Raw genomic sequence first — 20,412 nt, 5'->3', positions numbered from 1 at the left:
CTCTGTAATCTCGAATCCCTGATTTCTGGTAGAATGAGGCGGTGACGAAAAAGACACTTATTTGTTTGTCAGCCGTTATCAGGCGATAAAATTAAAGATAGATACGACATTTTGTAACAGGTGATTACAAGAGGGTCTTCTTTAGTTTTGAGCAAATGAGTTAGAACGTCTAGCACCGTTGCCTTTTTGTATGGCTACACAGCGCCATTAACTAGCCTTGATACATCTGTGAACAACACTAAGAATTTTCCCTCGTAGAAGACAGGCAGATGCTGTGTTGTTTTCCACATGCTTTCAAAAAGTTGTAATGATTTTATTTACACTCGTCCATATAGGTGTGGAACACACTTTCATTGTAACTTAAGGCGCACAAAATGCAGACCCTGTTCGGAATGAATATAATTCAACAAGATTAGAAGGGGCTAATAATTAGTCTCTAGCTTCAGTGTGTTCCAACTGTATGTTCTAAATATTAAAATATGTGGAGAGAGCCACAATTCATTACACTGTATTTAACGTGTATGCCTGTCTTATATGTCACCAGCACTATATTACTGTCAAGAAAATCCATGCGTTTGTGATTCTTCTGCTTGAGTTGCTACAGATGCATTTGTAACAAGACTGGAAAAGAAGTTAGTTGTATTTGTACAGTCCAAAAAATTTGTTAGCTACTAAACTATATTCCTGAGCCTTTTGTAACAGAAGTTGCTACTATGAACGTGACGTATTTTACTTAGGGAGATATTGTCCTGCAGTCTCCGTGTGTTCAAGCTCTCTGGTGTCCGCTCTCGCGCTCCATGATGCCTTGCGTCATTGACTTGGGTGTTGCCCCTTCCCTATTTGAACACTATTGGAATAATTTACAATCGGTATGTTGGCCATAATATTTCTTCCGCTTTCTCTGGTCCAGGGACCAGATAAATATCTGCCTCTGACTCTGCATTTAAGGAATATTTAAAATATCCGTAAATACAAAGTTTATATGACTTTCTTTAATTATAAATGGTGGGCGGGGGGTGGGGGCTGGGGGGTTGTCCCACTGAACAGGAGGTGTTGGTGAATCGCGCAATCGTTCAACCTAATAACTATTTAGGAAAAATACTTAGTTACAAAGTGTCATACCCTAGAAAAGAGTATGTTAATGCTATAGACAATCTAGTAGATCATAATATGAAGAATTCCATTTCGATTTTCGATGTTCTAAGAAGGGTGTACTAAATGAGTCTAGTGTGGAAAAACTGGAGGTAGTTCAGTTTTGTAATATTTCACTGGGCTGCGTATCCCATTGCCGCTCGAGGCCTTTTCCAAATCGTGAGAGATACTCTTTACCTAAGTAGTTCAGAACATTACCGTGGTGTAGCTTCTGAGATTGTTGATGTTGTTGTTGGGGTCTTCAGTCCTGAGACTGGTTTGATGCAGCTCTCCACGCTACTCTATCTTGTGCAAGCTTCTTCATCTCCCAGTACCTACTGCAACCTACATCCTTCTGAAACTGCTTAGCGTATTCATCTCTTGGTCTCCCTCTACGATTTTTATCCTCCACGCTGCCCTCTAATACTAAATTGGTGATCCCTTGATGCCTCAGAACAAGCCCTACCAACCGATCCCTTCTTCTGGTCAAATTGTGCCACAAACTTCTCTTCTCTCCAATCCTATTCAATACTTCCCCATTAGTTATGTGATCTACCCATCTAATTTTCAGCATTCTTCTGTAGCACCACATTTCGAAAGCTTCTATTCTCTTCTTGTCCAAACTAGTTATCGTCCATGTTTCACTTCCATACATGGCTACACTCCATACAAATACTTTCAGAAATGACTTCCTGACACTTAAATCTATACTCGATGTTAACAAATTTCTCTTCTTCAGAAACGCTTTCCTTGCCATTGCCAGTCTACATTTTGTATCATCTCTACTTCGACCATCATCAGTTATTTTGCTCCCCAAATATCAAAACTCGTTTACTACTTTAAGTGTCTCATTTCCAAATCTAATTCCCTCAGCATCACCCGACTTTATTCGACTACATTCCATTCTACTCATTTTGGTTTTATTGATATTCATCTTATATCCTCCTTTCAAGACACAATCCATTCCCTTCAACTGCTCTCCCAAGTTCTTTGCTGTCTCTGACAGAATTACCATGTCATCGTCGAACCTCAACATTTTTATTTCTTCTCCATGGATTTTAATACCAACTCCGAATTTTTCTTTTGTTTCCTTCACTGCTTGCTCAATATAAAGATTGAATAACATCGGAGAGAGACTGCAACCCTGTCTCACTCCCTTCCCAACCACTGCTTCCCTTTCATGTCCCTCGACTCTTATAACTGCCATCTAGTTTCTGTACAAATTGTAAATAGCCTTTCGCTCCCTGTATTTTACCCCTGCTACCTTCAGAATTTGAAAGAGAGTATTCCAATCAACATTGTCAAAAGCTTTCTCTATGTCTACAAATGCTAGAAAAGTAGGTTTGTCTTTCCTTAATCTAGCTTCTAAGATAAGTCGTAGGGTCAGTATTGCCTCTCGTGTTCCAATATTCCTACGGAATACAAACTGATCTTCCCCGAGGTCGGCTTCTACCAGTTTTTCCATTCGTCTGTAGAGAATTCGCGTTAGTATTTTGCAGCTGTGACTTATTAAACTGATAGTTCGGTAACACCTGCTTTCTTTGGGATTGGAATTATTATATTCTTCTTGAAGTCTGAGGGTATTTCGCCTGTCTCATACATCTTGCTCAGTAGATGGTAGAGTTTTGTCAGGACTGGCTCTCCCAAGGCCGTCAGTAGTTCCAATGGAATGTTGTCTACTCCGGGGGCCTTGTTTCGACTCAGGTCTTTCAGTGCTATGTCAAACTCTTCACGCAGTATCGTATCTCCCATTTCATCTTCATCTACATCCTCTTCCATTTCCATAATATTGTCCCCAAGTACATCGCCCTTGTATAGACCCTCTATATACTCCTTCCACCTTTCTGCTTTTCCTACTTTGCTTAGAACTTTGTTTCCACCTGAGCTCTTGATTTTCATACAAGTGGTTCTCTTATCTCCAAAGGTCTCTTTAATTTTCCTGTAGGCAGTATCTATCTTACCCCTAGTGAGATAAGCCTCTACATCCTTACATTTTTCCTCTAGCCATCCCTGCTTAGCCATTTTGCACTTCCTGTCGATCTCATTTTTGAGACGTCTGTATTCCTTTTTGCCTGCTTCATTTACAGCATTTTTATATTTTCTCCTTTCATCAATTAAATTCAATATTTCTTCGGTTACCCAAGGATTTCTACTAACCTTCATCTTTTTACCTACTTGATCCTCTGCTGCCTTCAATACTTAATCCCTCAAAGCTATCCATTCTTCTTCTACCGTATTTCTTTCCCCCATTCCTGTCAATTGCTCTCTTATGCTCTCCCTGAAACTCTGTACAACCTCTGGTTCTTTTAGTTTATCCAGGTCCCATATTCTTAAATTCCCACCCTTTTGCAGTTTCTTTAGTTTTAATCTACAGGTCATAACCAATAGATTGTGGTCAGAGTCCACATCTGCCCCTGGAAATATCTTACAATTTAAAACCTGGTTCCTAAATCTGTGTCTTACCATTATATAATCTATCTGAAACGTGTCAGTATCTCCAAGCTTCTTCAATGTATACAGCCTTCTTTTATGGTTCTTGAACCAAGTGTTAGCTATGATTAAGTTGTGCTCTGTGCAAAATTATACCAGGCGGCTTCCTCTTTCATTTCTTTGCCCCAGTCCATATTCACCTACTACGTTTCCATCTCTCTCTTTTCCTACTACCGAATTCCAGTCACCCATAACTATTAAATTTTCGTCACCCTTCACTATGTGAATAATTTCCTTTTTTTGATGATACATTTCTTCAATTTCTTAGTCATCTGCAGAGCTAGTTGTCATATGAACTTGTACTACTGTAGTAGGTGTGGGCTTCGTATCTATCTTGGCCACAATAATGCGTTCACTTCTGAAACTATAGTCCCTGATTCGTTAGTATAAAGTCCAAAAGCAGAAAACGTGTATGTAGAAAGTCGATTTTCAATAGCTTGTTGGCTACTCTTAGTAGCTTAGCTGCTTATGGAATGTGGTTTAAGAATAGCCTAAAAGATTTATTTGTGGCCAATAGCGAGGATGGAAACAAATGATGTATTATGCAGGAAAAATGCCATTGAACTTGAAATTAATGTTATCTCTAACGCTGCACTAGCTTAGAGGAATAGCACTGTTTTCCTGAGTTTTTGGCTTCAGAAGAATTTGTGCAGTATAATATTGTGCATTTATTTTATTGTGATATATTTTTATTACTTTGTAAATGGCAGTCAGTTTAAAATTTTTGAGTTATTCCGCTTTCTTCAGGAACAGTTCAATAAGGGCGTGTATAAACCGCTTCAGTATGTTTATACTTAAGTAAAAATGTACTGCACTTTTCTATTTCTCTGAAACCTTCCATTTTCTCGAGAACGTAGCTGTAGGTTTAGAGGGCAGATAGTATACCTAATCCATTGATTTGGAAGTGGTTGCCATTAACACGCTCCTGTGAATGAGAAGACAGCTATCTGTGGTCTGGAATGCTATTCACCCGCTCTTGGTAGCCTGAGGGAGAAATTACTGGAGTAAAATTCTAGCACACATATGCGAAAGACGAGTAACCCAAATTCCTACCCAGAAGTTAGAAAATGATTCACATTTCTTTTGAAATTAGGTTTTCACACAAGACACCAACCACAATGCGTCACAAATGTAACTTTCTTGAAGCTCAGCTGAAACTGTTTCTTTCTTGTCCTACGCATATGTCGTACCTGTGGGAGAATCACACGCTCTGTATGTTATCGTTTAAGGACTCCCCATTAACTCTCAGCGATACTCAAAGCTGGACCACAACTGAAAATTATTAATAGGGAACTTTCAATAACACACGAAAATTGTGTCTGATGTATGATTGTCCCTCAACACTGGTTGCTTATGTCTTGCAGTGTACTTATGGATCATATTGTAATAATATTGACAAATTAGTGAACGAAATATATTGAGACAGCCCATCGCTCAGACGTAAGCTGGAAGCAGCTGGAAGCAGCTTTCTAAACATGTTCCGTGAAATAAAGAGTACACCGAGATGGAACTGTATATGTAGAAGTACTGTGTAACTAGTAGGCACGTCTGTTACATATTGATGACAGAACTCGAAGCTTATGAAGGTTTCAAATTACTTTTATACCGTGATTTACATGTTTCACTGCTCTTAAATTGTTAAGTTTATCTACAAGTGTCAGTCAAGGGGTACTGCAATCAAAATTACAAGCGCCCCATTTTTCTCGTCAGCGTGCGAAAATACGATCTCAGTTATGCGTAATGTAAAATTTGATGAACATTTTGGTTATTGTACGCGGTACTGCGCATAACTGAGACTATATGGCTTTATTATGAGTGAATGCCGCTATACAATGTGAAGTTTATTTCAGTCAATGCTCACATGAATCCTTCAGTAGCTAAATCGGTTTCTACTAATCATTTTCAATATCTCATATAAAGGGTGGTTCAAAAGTCATGTCCCATAGGGAATATTCTACATTGGTGATTAAATAGTATTGGCCCATGCGAAAAATTCATATTCATTATATACAGGGACGATCATTCGAAGCAAGGCCCTAAAATGCACACCACAAGACCGAGGATCACTGCTTCATCTTCGACGCTGCGCCAGAAATCTCTAAACTCTTTTCTTTCCATAAACATGGGCTAAAAAATACACACCTCTTTAGTAGGATTGTTGCCTTTCACGGAAGCGATGATTAACAATTCATAAGCACTGAAACACGTAATCCATTTACGAAAATTAATTTGAAACTTTAGCGTACATGGACTCTCTTATCAGTCTGTAAGAGACAAAGCTTATTAATCGGTGTATCTATTCAGACATTGTCTGTTGCTATGGAATCATATTTGGCGGCGCGGAGAAGGGGGATGGGGGGGGGGGCTGGCCTCAAGCATTGATGACTTCCACAAACTGCAGAAAAGACCCATTACAACGATAACTAAAAGCAGTAACCAAGCTCCCTGTAAAGATTTTATTAAACGGCTGTGGATTCAAACTGCACCATTTGAGAAAATCAACAAATACCTTATGCACTTCAGAAAGATCATCAGTATAATATCAGAAATAGCAACCCTCTTGGTCATGAGACAATATCGAGACTAAACTTACATTTACCATGAATAAGCGAACCAGAAACCAAAACCGAATTTTTTACGAAGGGATAAGATTGTAGAATCAATTTTTCCATGTGATTAAGGCGATAGCTAAACTGTAAGTATTTAAAAAGTCTGTTAAAGTATACCTCTTAAGCAATTTATATCGCAAAGTCAGAGTTTACTTATATAACAGAGTAGGGAACAATAAAAATTAACATCATTTAATAATAAATAACTGTCGTTGTACAGCAAACGCTAACAGTTTAATGAATTTTGCTCTAAAATCCTATGCCCAGGACGTAATGTGGGTAACTCTTCCTTTTTTTTGAGCTTAAATTCTCTTTTGTGAAAAAATACCTCAGCTCTTAACAAACGGGTCGAGGATACACACTTCATGCCATTCCAACACAAACCGTATCAAAATTAAAAACACCACTTGGTAACTAAGACCTACATTATATTACTGTATGCATAAATTACTTAATTTTTTTTTAGAAATTGTTTCCTTTGTCACTTAAGATGACGTCTGGTATCTTTTTGTAAATGATCTGTGAATGAATAAACAACCAAGTAACTGAGAAGCACACGTATATAACTCGGCAGGAGCCCCCTAATATGCCAAAACCAATACTGCATAACATTGCGATGCACGGTTTTAAAAAGGTAACGGAGCGTTCTTATTACGCACGCATACACACACACACACACACACACACACACACACACACACATACATACACACAAACTCACACACACACACTGTTACTTAAACGCTTCTTCTGCCACTCCATTACGCCATTACCACAAGTGTCACCGTGTGTTATCCTTCTCTTGTTAACGACCGCGCTCTCGGTGGCCTGAGTTGTTGGCAGGGGATTCCTTTGTATCTTTCAAAAATATTAAACTAATTTAGGATTTCTTTGTTGATCTTGGGCTTGTCCTCTATACGCATTGCTATTGATTTTACGGTATTTTTATGTATGATATCCCTTTCGCTTTTGTTATAGTTAAGAAAAAATACTTTTTCTTTAAAATTATCGCCATTTCGCTGCGAAAACTTATCCATTCACAAGTTTGGCTTCTGTTCATTAACACCACCTCATCTCCACTGCTTCCGTGGCCTGCTTACCGTATACACTAAGGGGACAAAAGTTATCGGATACCGATATACACAGTTACAGGTGGCGTTAGTAACGCTTACACAAGGTATAAAAAGACAGTACATTGGCAGAGCTGTTAGTTGTAAACAGGTGATTCATATGAAAACATTTTCTACATGATTATTCCAGCATGACGTGTGTTAACAGACTTTGAATGCGGAATCGTAGTTGGAGCTAGGTGCATGGGACATTCCATTTCGAAATCGTTGGCCAGTCCAGTATTCCGCGATCCACAGTGTCAAGAGTGTGCCGAGAATACCATACTTCAGACATTACTCTCACCAAGAACAACGCGATGGCCGACTGCGTTCACTTACCGACCGATACCAGCGGCTTTTGCGTAGATTCGTCATTTGCTAACAGGAAAGCAGTACTACGCGATATAATCGCAGAAATTAGTGTGTGATGTACGACTGACGTATCCGTAAGGAGAGCGCGGCGAAATTTGGCATTAATGGGCTACGACAGCAAACGACCAAAGCGAGTGTCTTTGCGAATAGCACGACACCTCCTGGGCTAGTGACCATATCGGTTGTAGGCTAGGCTACTAGAAAACCATGGCCTCGTCAGATGAGTCCAGATTTAAGTTGATCCCGTTGAAGCAATGGACCCTAGTTGTCAACAAGGTATTGTACAAGCTGGTGTGGGCTCCATAATGGTGTGCACTGTGTCTGTTTGGGGCCTGCCGGTGTGACCGATCGGTTTTAGGCGCTACAGTCTGGAACCGTGCTACCACTATTGTCGCAGGTTCGAATCCTGCCTCGTGCATTAATGTGTGTGATGTCCTTATGGGGGACTGATGACCTCAGATGTTAAGTCCCATAGTGCTCAGAGCCATTTGAACCATTTGTGTGTTTGAGATGTCCTCTGATCCACCTGATCCGATCGTTGACACGAAATGGTCATGTTCGGCTACCTGGAGACCATTATCAGCCATTCGTGGACTTCATGTTCCAAACAACGAAGCATTTTTTATGGATGACAATGCCCCATTTCAGTGGGTCACAGTTGTTCGCGATCGGTTTGAATAATATTCTGGATAAGTCGAGTGAATGATTTAGGAAACCAGATAGGCCGATATAAATCCCACTGAAAATTATTGGGACATAACCGAAAGGTCAGTTCGTGCACAGAATCCTGCACCGGCAACACTTTCGCAATTATTGTGGGCTTTAGAGGTAACAGCACGGCTCAGTATTTCTGCAGACTGCGAATGACTTGTTGAGTTTACGTCACATGAAGCTGCTGTACTACCCAAGGAAATAGAGGTCCGACCGACATTAGGAGGTATCCCACGGCTTTCGTCACCTCAGTGTACAAGGCAAGACTCTCACACATCAGAGATTTCTACTGCTGGAGTGAGCGTGCCAGAGAATGAGCTACAACGTCACTGGTCTCTTCCCGAAACTGAGCTCCAAAGAGCTCCGAAAGCAACGCACTCCCCCCTGTGAGCAGCGAGTGAGGCGTGGTGTTTTCCCTAGGCGTGAGCAGCCGCGCCTGTGGACCAGCGTGCTGCTGGCGGCGCTGTCCATGCTGGCCAAGGAGACGGGCGTAGCCGCCCTGCTCGTCAACCTGCTCTTCGACGCCTACCGCTCCTGGAGCTCCCTCAAGAAGTAAGTACTCCGACTATCTTGGAATTCTCTAGAGCACTAGCATTGGCATACTGAATTGTCCCGTACAACGTAAAATTTTCTGGTAGCATTCTTGAGAACGTTTACTTTGACCAATTTCTTTCACACTCAACCAGCACTCCTTGAGGTTTTCGTAGTCATCCTCAATTATCATTTTTAAAAATTGTGCAAACTTGTTCATGTACTCTTCACTGTCAGTTATAATCTGGATCGCATATATTAATGAAATATTTTACTGAATATAAAATATTGTAAGTTGTAAGACAGCCTCATGATCCTCTCGAAATGGAGACGTTTCGACTCCTCTGCAAGTTTCATTCTCGGGACTTCTCTAGCATTCAGAGTAATCTGAACTCCGTCAAACACCAATGTTCCGTTAACAGACATTTTAAAAGCAGAACGCTTTATTTCTTCAGGATAATATACGTTGACTGTCCTGTTAATGACTTGGAACCGGAGACTCCTGAAGCGGATGCCAACAGAAGGGTGTGAAACGTCGATTGCTGAAGAAGAAATATTCAGAAAGGAACACGACATGGCCTAATAACATAGACGAATTTACCTTCAGATACTACGGGCACTGAAATTGGACGACTTAAACAAAGTATTTTTCTGTATTTTACCTGTTCTGGCTTAACCATCTACAAAAGCGGATATTGTCTGTAATGGAAATGCCGTGTGGCTAGGACCTCCAGTTGGGTAGACTAGGTGACACCACTTCGGCGACTTGCGTGTCGATGGGAATGAAATGATGACTATAAGGCCAGCACTACACCCAGTCCCGAAGCGGAGAAAATTTCCGACCCTGCCGGGATTCGAACACGGGCCGTTCGGTAAGACATCCCGTAGCGCTGACCACTCAGCTACCACGTGCGGACATTGTCCATAATATCAGTGTGAAGAAAGCACTTCAGCTGATATTAGATGTTGCTAGCTTACATCATTATTGGACGTAACTTGTCAATTAACGCTAATCGAATCTGAAGATGGATTGAGTTGAAACGGCTAACTAATAACAAAGATTTGCTTTCGAAGCTATTCTGACCAAGGAGTCTACTAATATTAATCCATCCATTTCCCACAAGACATTATGTCAATACTTATTTCCACAGTTTAAAATTTCAGCTGGACCTGGTAAATGAGTCATGACTCTTGTAGAGTGTAATAGCGTTTATAGCACCGTTTCGTCTCAAGAGGTTTTCTTCCTTTAATTTGATATTCAATTTTACTTCCAATAATCATCTTCAGATAAAGATACGCAACGAACGAAAGAGTACATGGCTATAAGGGTAGGACGGGTACCCTGATTATAAATTATTAGAAATAATATTTACATATAACGTGAAACAACTATGACTTGAGTACAACAATATCGTTGTAGAGCGAGGTAACTATGTTAGCAAATAATAAATATTATAATATTTTGCCAAGATTGTCAGCGTCATAACGGAATAAATGATGTAAAATGTCAAAGATTCTGTCTGAGCGGTGTCAGCGTCGGCACACTGTGTTTGTAGCTATAGCACAAGCTAAGGAAAAAGATTTGCTGCTTAGGTGGCTCTGTCTGCATATGCAGCTTACTAAGGTATAAGGAAGAAAGGAAGAAATAACTATGGAAATGTGGTTTAACAAAATATCCGTTAGTCAAGAGTTCAATAAAAAACTGAATCGCTCAATAAAACTGGGTTATTTCATGGGAATGAAAGGCTGGTGTATATATGTTTAGTATTAGAGTGTGCTAGTCTGAGTTGCCAAGGGTCACAATGAGAGTTGTCCCGTTTGAATATGTGCATGGTATGAGGCTACATTTTATTCGGTTGTATGCGATTTTTGCCTTGACTGTACACAGGATATCCACGCAGTCTGTTACAGGCAGGCGCGTAGCTAACACGGAACAGCGGAGTTGGCCGACTATAAACGTGTGACCAACACTAATGTAACTCGCGTGGGCGCGACCTATTAGAGATTATACCACGATTTCGTGTGTCATAGGTTAACAGTGTCCCGGGTCGACCATCAGTAAGAATTCAGAGATAACGTTCCCACACGTGCAAAATGCTGCACTTGATGACCATTACGTTTGACGATCGGACTACGCGTAGCCTACGCAGGTCCGTAAGGCGAGATTGACAGTCTGATGCGTGTCAAATATCCGCTGATTTAAATGTGGCACGTCGGAAATCCCTTATACCTGGACTCGACAGAGGCAAATGCATTCCATCGGCTTCAGAAGCTACGACGTATCCGTGTCCCTTCGCCTTTGCATCTGCCACCACTCAGTGTACAAGTACTATTCACTGCTTGACAATTTACAAGGAGCAACTGAGACTTCCTAACGAATGTGGAAGTGTTGAACACAACGAAGGCAATGCAAAAACGCTTTCTATGATGTTCACAGTTCACGCAGTACGGTGTTTGGCGCAAGTTGTTATGGAACTGATTAGTGGGACCTTCCGTGTGGTACGATGACACGTCTGCAAGACATCATTTGAGTACATACGATCTTGGACGAACCTCTGGACGGCTCGAAGGCGGTCGAAACGTCACTACTGCCGGCAATGTAACGGGTGTGTCAGATAGTGTCATTTCGTGAATCTAAAAGGCCTATGAAGGTGGAAATGCCATGCGAAAGCATGCCGATGGTTGTAAATGGACCACCACAGAACAAGATGATCGATACGTAGACTTAGCGGCGGAGAAGGGAATAGGTCTCACTCCAAGGCAGATCGGTGCAGACCTTCCAGCCGCTACTGGTACATGTTTCTATGCCAGAACCATTTCGTGAGGATTAAATCAGGCTGGTTTGTGTGGTCGGAACTGCTACAGGCACCCCTCTTCCACTACGCCATCGTCGAGAGAGAGAGTTCGTTGGTGTAGGGAGCATGTCAGATAGGTCCACCAATAGTGGTCCTGTGTGTTCTCCGACGAGCCCTCGTTCACACTGTAGCAAGTATTTTGGCCACCAGTTTGTGTGGACAGAGAGGGGAAGAAGTTACACACAGCAGAACGCTTATGAACGTCATCGGTCTAAGTGTTATTGTGTGAATAGGCATTATGCACAATGGCAAAACATCGCTGCATACCTTAGAGTGAGGCATCGTCACAACACAGCGGGATTGCAGTGAAATCATTCTGAATGATTTTCGTCTGCTTAGGGTTGCGTTACGTTCCGTTTGTGAACGACAATGCCTGCTTTCAAAGCACCGCTGAGGTGTCGGACACACTAGAAAGTGAAAATATTGAATGAATGGAACGGCCTGTACAGTTCCCGGAACTAAACCCTAGGGAGCATGCCCGGGATGCTCTTGGCAGACGTCTCTGTCAACGAACTCCCCCTCCCTGAACAGTGCAAGAACTGAAAATTGTCTTATGAGGACCGTGGGACAACATCCTCTAAGGACATCATCACAGTTTTGTAGCCAGCGGGAATAACAGGCGCGAAATGTGTATTAGGGCCCGCGGAGGGCATTTCCTTACTGACAGTGTGATATCGACCTTTATACTTGGGGGTCTCACCTGAGTCAAACATGAAATGGTTATGTCTGTTATCCTGCTTTCACAAGTGGTGAAATTTGTACCAATTTTGTTATACACCACGCCACCTCTATTATGAATATATCGTATTCCATATTGACCACCATCCTGTCCTTGTCAATTGTCAAGCGGTGTATTTCCATCGTAATGATGCTGTCATTCACTAATAGGATTAGCTTTCGGGCGCACGTCGGCATTAATCCCCGTCGGGTCAACCAACTTTGCGTTTTCTGGGATTTCCCTAAATCCCTCCAGGCAAATGCTGGCATGGTTCCCGAGAAGAGGGCTTAGCCAGTATCCTTCCCGTCCTTTCGTAATCCGCGATTCCACTCCATCTCTTCCGTTCTAATAGGATATTCAAATACAACTCTCGTATATGTTCGGCGTGATACGTCCTCTGTCATTTTGTGAGTCATCTCTGGTGTGGTGGTCTTGCGAGTAGAGTGCTACTCTGCGGCACTGAGGGACCCGGGCTCAGTCCCGCATAGGAAGGGGAGGGACTGCGATTCTTCGTTCCCTTGCTTCCAGGACGGCCTCAGGTCCAGACAGCCTGCTGTCACATGAGTATCGGCGTCTTTCCCGGGGGCAGTGAGCCTGTACCCCTCCACCTCTTAATGCCGGGCCGAAGGAAGTCTGATCTTGATCTACAGTAACGCCAATAGTCCGGTCACAGGCTGTGCGGCACACTCTTATCATCACTTAGTTACGTTCTCAATTACTGAAACAATTTTCCGGTGCCACATTTTTGAACAGTCTTTGGCTTTAAAGACAGCGAGATTGAAAAGTTGTTGTAAAGTTCTTAGCAGAGCTTGTTCACGACTCAATGAGAAATACGTATTCTAGCGTCCTACTGGCTAATTTGTTCATTTGTATGCATCAGTTCAGCAACTAAAATTTTGTATATAATGTTTATTGCCGACTAATGTACACGACAAGATAAAGAAAGTCCCTTAGGGTATTTTCATGAACATACTTAGTTTTAACCTCTTCTTATTAAACATTAATTTCAGTAAAGGACCTCCTGCTTCTCAGAGCTAAGGAGATATGACGTCATAAATAATAACATGAATGGAAAACTGCCCCATCATGCTTGACATTGAAGTTTATTACTTCCGTGCTATTAACTCTACTCTCAATAAATGGCGCAGACAATATCTACTTATGTAGCTAAATGTATCTACAAAATTCTATCGTGGTACCGCACGTAGTTCAGAAGATATGACGTCATAAACACAAGGTTTCGTGAAAAACTGCCGCATTGTCTATGATGGTAAAATTTGTTACTTCTTTGCTACTAACTCTATCACAGCGCATTTTGCATATGCCACTGATTGTACCTGCAGAAACATATAATTTTACGACACGTTGTTCAAAAGATGACTGCATAAACACTGGAATGTATAAAAAAAGTGCCGCATCATGAATTATTTCTTAATATTTTAGTTTTTATTACCAACATACTCTACAGTCGAGTCAACTTAAGGAAATCCCTGACACCTGGCAGCGCTTTCGACAACTTTCAGATGCAAAGCGCAAATGGGTATATGGGAGCTGTGAAGAGGTGTCGCCATAGAGATGTTAACACATTCACGTAGTAGACACTCGAAGCAGATGCGCCAAGCGGACAGAAACCCTTCGGGACATTACAATGCAAATACAGTTCATTTGTTTTCGTTTCTAATAGACCATTAGCAAATTTAATATCCGGGATATGCCAGGTTCGCCAGCTAGTAATAAATAGTTATGCTCACGCTGTACTTAGGTGTGAGCTGGTTTGCCTTGAAACAAAAGCAACAGGATATCGACAACGGCCTCGTGATAGTTCAGAGGTGATGCTGCTTTTTCCATTTACTTTTTATTTTTCTACAGCATTCCACTGAATATACTGCAAAAAAATATTGTTTTTAAAGCCAATTCTGAACAAAATTACATAATTTTCATTCCAATTTAAAACTGCGTTTTCAGATTAAATGTGAAATATTATGAAAATTAACATTAAATTTTGTAAGTACTGCATGAATACCACCTCAAACTATACAATATTACTTAAATTTTGAATTTCATTTGAGAATTTTACTTTATGTAGTTGCAGAGCTACGTGTCTCAGAATCACGTGATTTTATTAAATTACAGTAACTTCAACTCTTAAAAAATACGGAACACTTCCTTATCACAGATGGAAGGTCTCAAAAGGTATTAATTAACCGTCTACTTTAGATTACAAAAAACTTAGCCTCCACAAAAAAATGCATTGTTTCCTGCACTCTGAAATGAAATGGAACTGCCCGTATGCCTGTTGGCTTTGTTTGTCTGTCACTACATTTGCGTCACTCACAGCCTTTCAGTTTTCCATCACGAATTTCGTTACATTCACGGGCCCATTCTTACTCAGTTTTTATTATTATTACTGTCGTAGAGTTCGCATGAGGGATAGGTATTTCATACCTATACGACATCGTGTCACTGAGTACACCGAGAGCGAATAACAAGTTCCACTTTCTGGGCTTACGATACAAAGGAACAGTTGCTACCACTTTTCAGTACAGTGTTTTCCATGACAGCTATACAACAATGCTTGGTATAGTCAATTCATAAGATCCAACTAGCCAGGGCGAGAATTCAGAGGTACATCAGAGGAGAACATACTTGTCTGTAGCTAGGCGCAAGGTATCTTTTCAATTCCGCTGTGTTTTCCATAAACCTGTTACTGTTTTAGGAGCCTGGTGGAGGCGCGCTGCAACACCGAGACGGTACTGTTTAGTCGAAGGGCAGCCAAATTGCTGATGGCGGTAAGTAATGTACGCGCGCCAGCTTCTTGGCCCGTCTTTCCAAGTATCTCTTATTTTCATCACTATCAACATCCCTCTCCAGATCACGTTTAAGTGCTTCCATGTTCTCCCTTAAGTGATATCATATGGTTAAGTTTGCAAACTACACAGTGGTGTATTCAGGACAGACAATCCGAGAAACTTGCAAACTCAGTTATGAAACAGTATATCACACTACAAGAGTTCCTTTGTTAAACAAAAGGGTTGTTTTGTTTACGGTTTTTTCAGATGAGCTTTTTAGTTTGAAAGAGAAACTCAGTAGGCAGAAAAATCAAAACGAATTTGAGAGAAACAGTTAAGATAAATTTGGATATCCCGGAAGTACTGCCTCAAGCAGTGTGTAAAGCCGCTTTATGGTGTGGCAGGTGGCAGTTGACGCTAAATAACGACAAGTTTGAGGTGATCCACATGAGTTCCAAACGAAATCCGTTGGAATTCGATTACTCGATGAATGGTACAATTCTCATGGCTTTCAATTCAACTAAGTACCTGGTTGTTAAAATTACAAACAACTTCAGTTAGGAAGACCACATAGATAATATTGTGGGGAAGGCGAACCAAAGGTTGCGTTTCATTGGCAGGACACTTAGAAGATGCAACAAGTCCACTAAAGAGACAGCTTACACTAAACGCGTTCGTCCTCTGATAGAATATTGCTGCGGGGTGTGGGACCCTTACCAGGTGGGATTGACGGAGGACATCAAAAGGGTGCAAAAAAGGGCAGCTCGTTTTGTATTATTACGTAATAGGGAAAAGAGTGTGGCAGATATGATACTCGCATTGGGATGGAAGTCATTAAAGAAAAGACGTTTTTCGTCGCGGCGAGATCTATTTACGAAATTTCACTCACTAACTTTCTCTTCCGGATGCGAAAATACTTTGTTGAGCCCTACCTACATAGGTAGGAATTACCATCAAAATAAAATAAGAGAAATCAGAGCTCGAACAGAAAGGTTAAGGTGTTCGTTTTCATGCGCGCTGTTCGGAAGTGGAATGGTAGAGAGATAGCATGATTGTGGTTCGATGAACCCTCTGCCAAGCACTTAAATGTTAATTGCAGAGTAATCATGTAGATTCAGGTGTAGATGTAGATGTAGAATAGGTGCCTACACGTGACAGTGTTACATTAGAAATTACGGACACCAAATTTGTTTGTAGCACCCCGACAACTGAGCGAAAATGACACCCGAATTACCTGTAATAATTGTTCATAGAAACCAGGACCGGTTTCTAGATGTTAAAACCGCATTTTCTCTTGTATAAAATTACTTCATTTGGTCATGCACAATACTAGGTGAGGCTAGTCAATGTTCCAGACCACTCCATCTCAGACAGTCGATTTCAGTCTAAGGCGCAGTGACTGTCACGGCCACATATTACGCATGACCAAATACAACAATTTTATAATCTAAGAATGGGGATTTTATAGCCTGAAATAATCATGATTTGAATAAATCATTACTACAACTGACGCAGCAGTCATTCTGTCACTCATAACTCACTGAACCTGGGTCAAATACAGTACACAAAACCAAATGCAAAATTACTTTCAGAATCTCCGAAGAGTGAAACTTTTCCCAAAGCAGCATAATGCATATCTGATCATTTTTCCAAGAAAGGATTTGTAACCTACTGATGATACAACTTCCAACAGACTTCATCAGAATACAGTATAATATGTAGTGGACTAAGGATTTAGACAAGATGATTCCATACCACCAAGAAGGATGTTCAACAGAGTTGCAGGAACTTTCGCTTCCTCACAGTGCGAAACAGAATAAATGCGCGTCAGTGTAATATATCTGAATTAACTTCATTGTACTATTTGCATTTTAGTGTAGATGTACTTCTACAGATATGAAAGCAAGTTTTAAAATAGATCAAAAAATAAGCTGTTAAAATAACATAAAAAATTAGGTCGTCGGTCATGAAGTAGCAGAAATGAATAACGAAACCACAGAACCACTTAATGATGTTCTCTATTTTCGGAACTCAAGACAGTGACTGTTTCAAAGGTCCCATAAACCGCACAGTTTCGCATTTCTCAACACTGAGAGAAAGTCGTCCGTTCTTGTTTGGGGCAGATCTTCTCAAGAGAGCTCAGTGGATATTAATGCAATTTTTGTGTGATGCAGCAGTGTCTATAGAGGGCAGTGCAGATCCAAAAGCGTTAAGTAAGAAAAGACACACCATATAAACTTGGATTCCTACACCCCTGGCAAGGAAGAACTTCAGATGTCAATAGACCGACTTGCGTTTCACTTTACGATCTGTAACTTTTCCCCTCCTGCCTCCATCTCGATTCAGTATTCAACGGTAACTTTGATAACGAAGGGTCTAATATTGGAACAATAATTTTTAGGGCCACCAACTTTCTTTTATTATCATATTGCAATTTAAGATCAGTCTTTTGCTTGCAGGAAATATTAATGAAATGAAAGTGTCTGCCTTCTTGAAAGAAATTTTTTATTATTCTCTACTAGTAGGAAAATTCCACAACGTTGGTGAAACATGATTCGGGAGGGGGGGGGGGGGGAGAAATAAACAGAACTGGGTCCTTGAAAGAAAACGAACCATTTTAATTCAATAGAAATTAATTCATTAATTTTTGATCCAATAAAAGTTCACAATAAGGATTTAAGACTTATCGTCAGGAGGTATTAATTACTATAGAATTTTTCATCAAAATAGTTATGTGTTTGTCCCTAACGCGGAAGCGTGACTTCATTTCACGTATGCCCATTGCGAAGACTCCTTGTTTTCAAGATAAGTATCAGATAGCAACAAAACTAAGAAACTTATCACACAAAGCTACTCGTTAAGCATAATCACTACTTAATACAACATACAGGAGGATTTCATCACAGCAAATAACTCTTGTTTTTTCTTTTTTTGTGTTAGTTGTATTTCCATCCTTTCAGACGTAGACCCAAAGAATAAACACATTTTTGTATTTGGTGACAAGGCGAATTTCATTATTGGATAAATTATTTCTCCAGTTGAATTTTGACTTCCGGAACTCGAAAGGACTAGATGCAAATTGAAATGCGTACCTGGAGTATCGAATGTGTTGTTGGTCCCTGGATAAAACTCAAATGCTCCTAATATTCAATCTTCGTACGGAGCGAGTTCACGAACTTTGATGGTAGGGTGGAGCCCTGCCAAGTTCAGAAAAGTACAGCTTAAGAATTACAAAAAAAAAGGAAAAAAGGCCACTTCGTCTCCACAAGACACCCACCTTGACCATTAATTTCTCTAAAGACCATAAGCCACTTTGTACTGACAGTCTTACACGTAAAATACATAGTATTACACCACCGGTTTCCGCAGCAGAATTGACCTAAACTCAAGCCACCGTGGCTCCTTTCGCTTATGACATCCTTCTCCAAAGTGTCATATAAACAAACGGTAGGTGCGAAAACTGAGTAAGAGTATCTATAGATCTGATATAGTTAAATTTTCCTTGAGACATGAGACATTTTTATCAACAACAATGATAGAAGTCGGAGAAATGATTTTCCCATTACGTCCAATTGTGGGGTGCTATTCCAATGCTGGAGAACCTCGGAAACAGTGATGAAGAAGGGGGAAATAGGCTGAAGACGTAAGTTGAAGTTGGTGTTATGAAGGGCAGTAGGCTAGGTTAGTCCGTGCAGCGGTGTTAGCTGTAGTGCTGTGGTGATGTAATGGCTAGTACGTTTGCCTAGCAAGTACAGACACCTAGGTTCAGGTCTTTGCTGCAGTACAAATTTTAACTTATTTCTTCGGTTGCTACCATTAAGGTGAAGAAGACTAGTTATTTCTTTATTAGTTGTTCACATAACACATGTCACGTAACACTTATTCTTATTACATCTTATTCATGCAACTACATCAATTATCAGCTTCTCTAGTCCCGGCACAAGATTCAAAATTGCGATTCACATTTCTTTCTTCATTATTCGCGATCTGTATTTTGTGTTCAGTACCACCAATGCTGAAAAACGTACATCACATGAGTAGGATGTTACAAAATGTACCAAGCCTCGCTCATATTCTTACTTCATCAAGATACAAAATTAAAGCAGTAATGACGAAACCAACTTAGGTTTCAGTGTGGGGTCTGAAAAAGTATTAATATACCAATTTTGTTTTTCAAATTATTTATGGGAGCTCTGTACTGAAAGAATTTTGATTCAATTGTATTGATCAACTTCTTTTGGAACGTAATTCAGAAAGCCGGCCGAAGTGGCCGTGCGGTTCTAGGCGCTACAGCCTGGAACCGAGCGACCGCTACGGTCGCAGGTTCGAATCCTGCCTCGGGCATGGATGTGTGTGGTGTCCTTAGGTTAGTTAGGTTTAATTAGTTCTAAGTTCTAGGCGACTGATGACCTGAGAAATTAAGTCGCATAGTGCTCAGCGCCATTTGAACCAATTCAGAAAGTAATCGCTGAGTTCATTTAAAGGATCCACTAAGGCCTCGTTCTTCACTCAACTGAACGTCATTTTCTCCTAGACCGATGCCAAGAAGAGGGAAACGTAATGTATATCTTCATCACACAATTTTTTTCTTTCACTGCACTAACCTGCTAGTGACCATGCAGCTATAGTAGCAACAGTTACTTGCCTGCTAGCTAGATATCACAACTAGTGCCCATCTTGATCCTTTACTCAGGAAAAGAATACACTAAATCATTATTTTTATGTAACCAACGTGACGGCCCTACTTTGAAGCCGCGATGCGCCTAGGAACCGCGACGCACAGTTTGAAAACACCTGTACTGAACAATAAACGTGCCAGACCAATGTGGCCTGCTACCAGTTGAGAACAACCTAAACGTGCAGCCATATTCCCACACAGCGAGTCTCTCTCTCTCTCTCTCTCTCTCTCTCTCTCTCTCTCTCTCTCTCTCCCACATCCACACACACACACACACACACACACACACACACACACGCGCGCGCACACATACAACACTGCCTGCACGTACACAACGGAGTATAATTTAGAAAAGCGCTTGAAGTCCCACATGTATGGAGACATTATGCAACAAATCGACATAAAATTGTTACATGTGA

The 20,412-nt window shown here is 40.8% G+C and overlaps 1 protein-coding gene across 1 annotated transcript in view; it reads left to right on the top strand.

The window, feature by feature from the left end:
• The window catches only part of LOC126281673 (protein O-mannosyl-transferase TMTC1-like), a 568,931-nt gene that overhangs the window by 372,703 nt on the left and 175,816 nt on the right, over positions 1-20,412 (top strand). The window contains exons 4-5 of the mRNA XM_049980827.1: positions 8,843-8,974; positions 15,243-15,315. Of these exons, the coding sequence (XP_049836784.1) occupies positions 8,843-8,974; positions 15,243-15,315 (205 nt within the window). The remainder of the gene's footprint in view (positions 1-8,842; positions 8,975-15,242; positions 15,316-20,412) is intronic.

Source organism: Schistocerca gregaria, chromosome 7, assembly GCF_023897955.1.
Source record: "Schistocerca gregaria isolate iqSchGreg1 chromosome 7, iqSchGreg1.2, whole genome shotgun sequence".
Classification (NCBI taxonomy): domain Eukaryota; kingdom Metazoa; phylum Arthropoda; class Insecta; order Orthoptera; family Acrididae; genus Schistocerca; species Schistocerca gregaria.
This window is presented reverse-complemented; position numbering and strand designations above follow the sequence as displayed.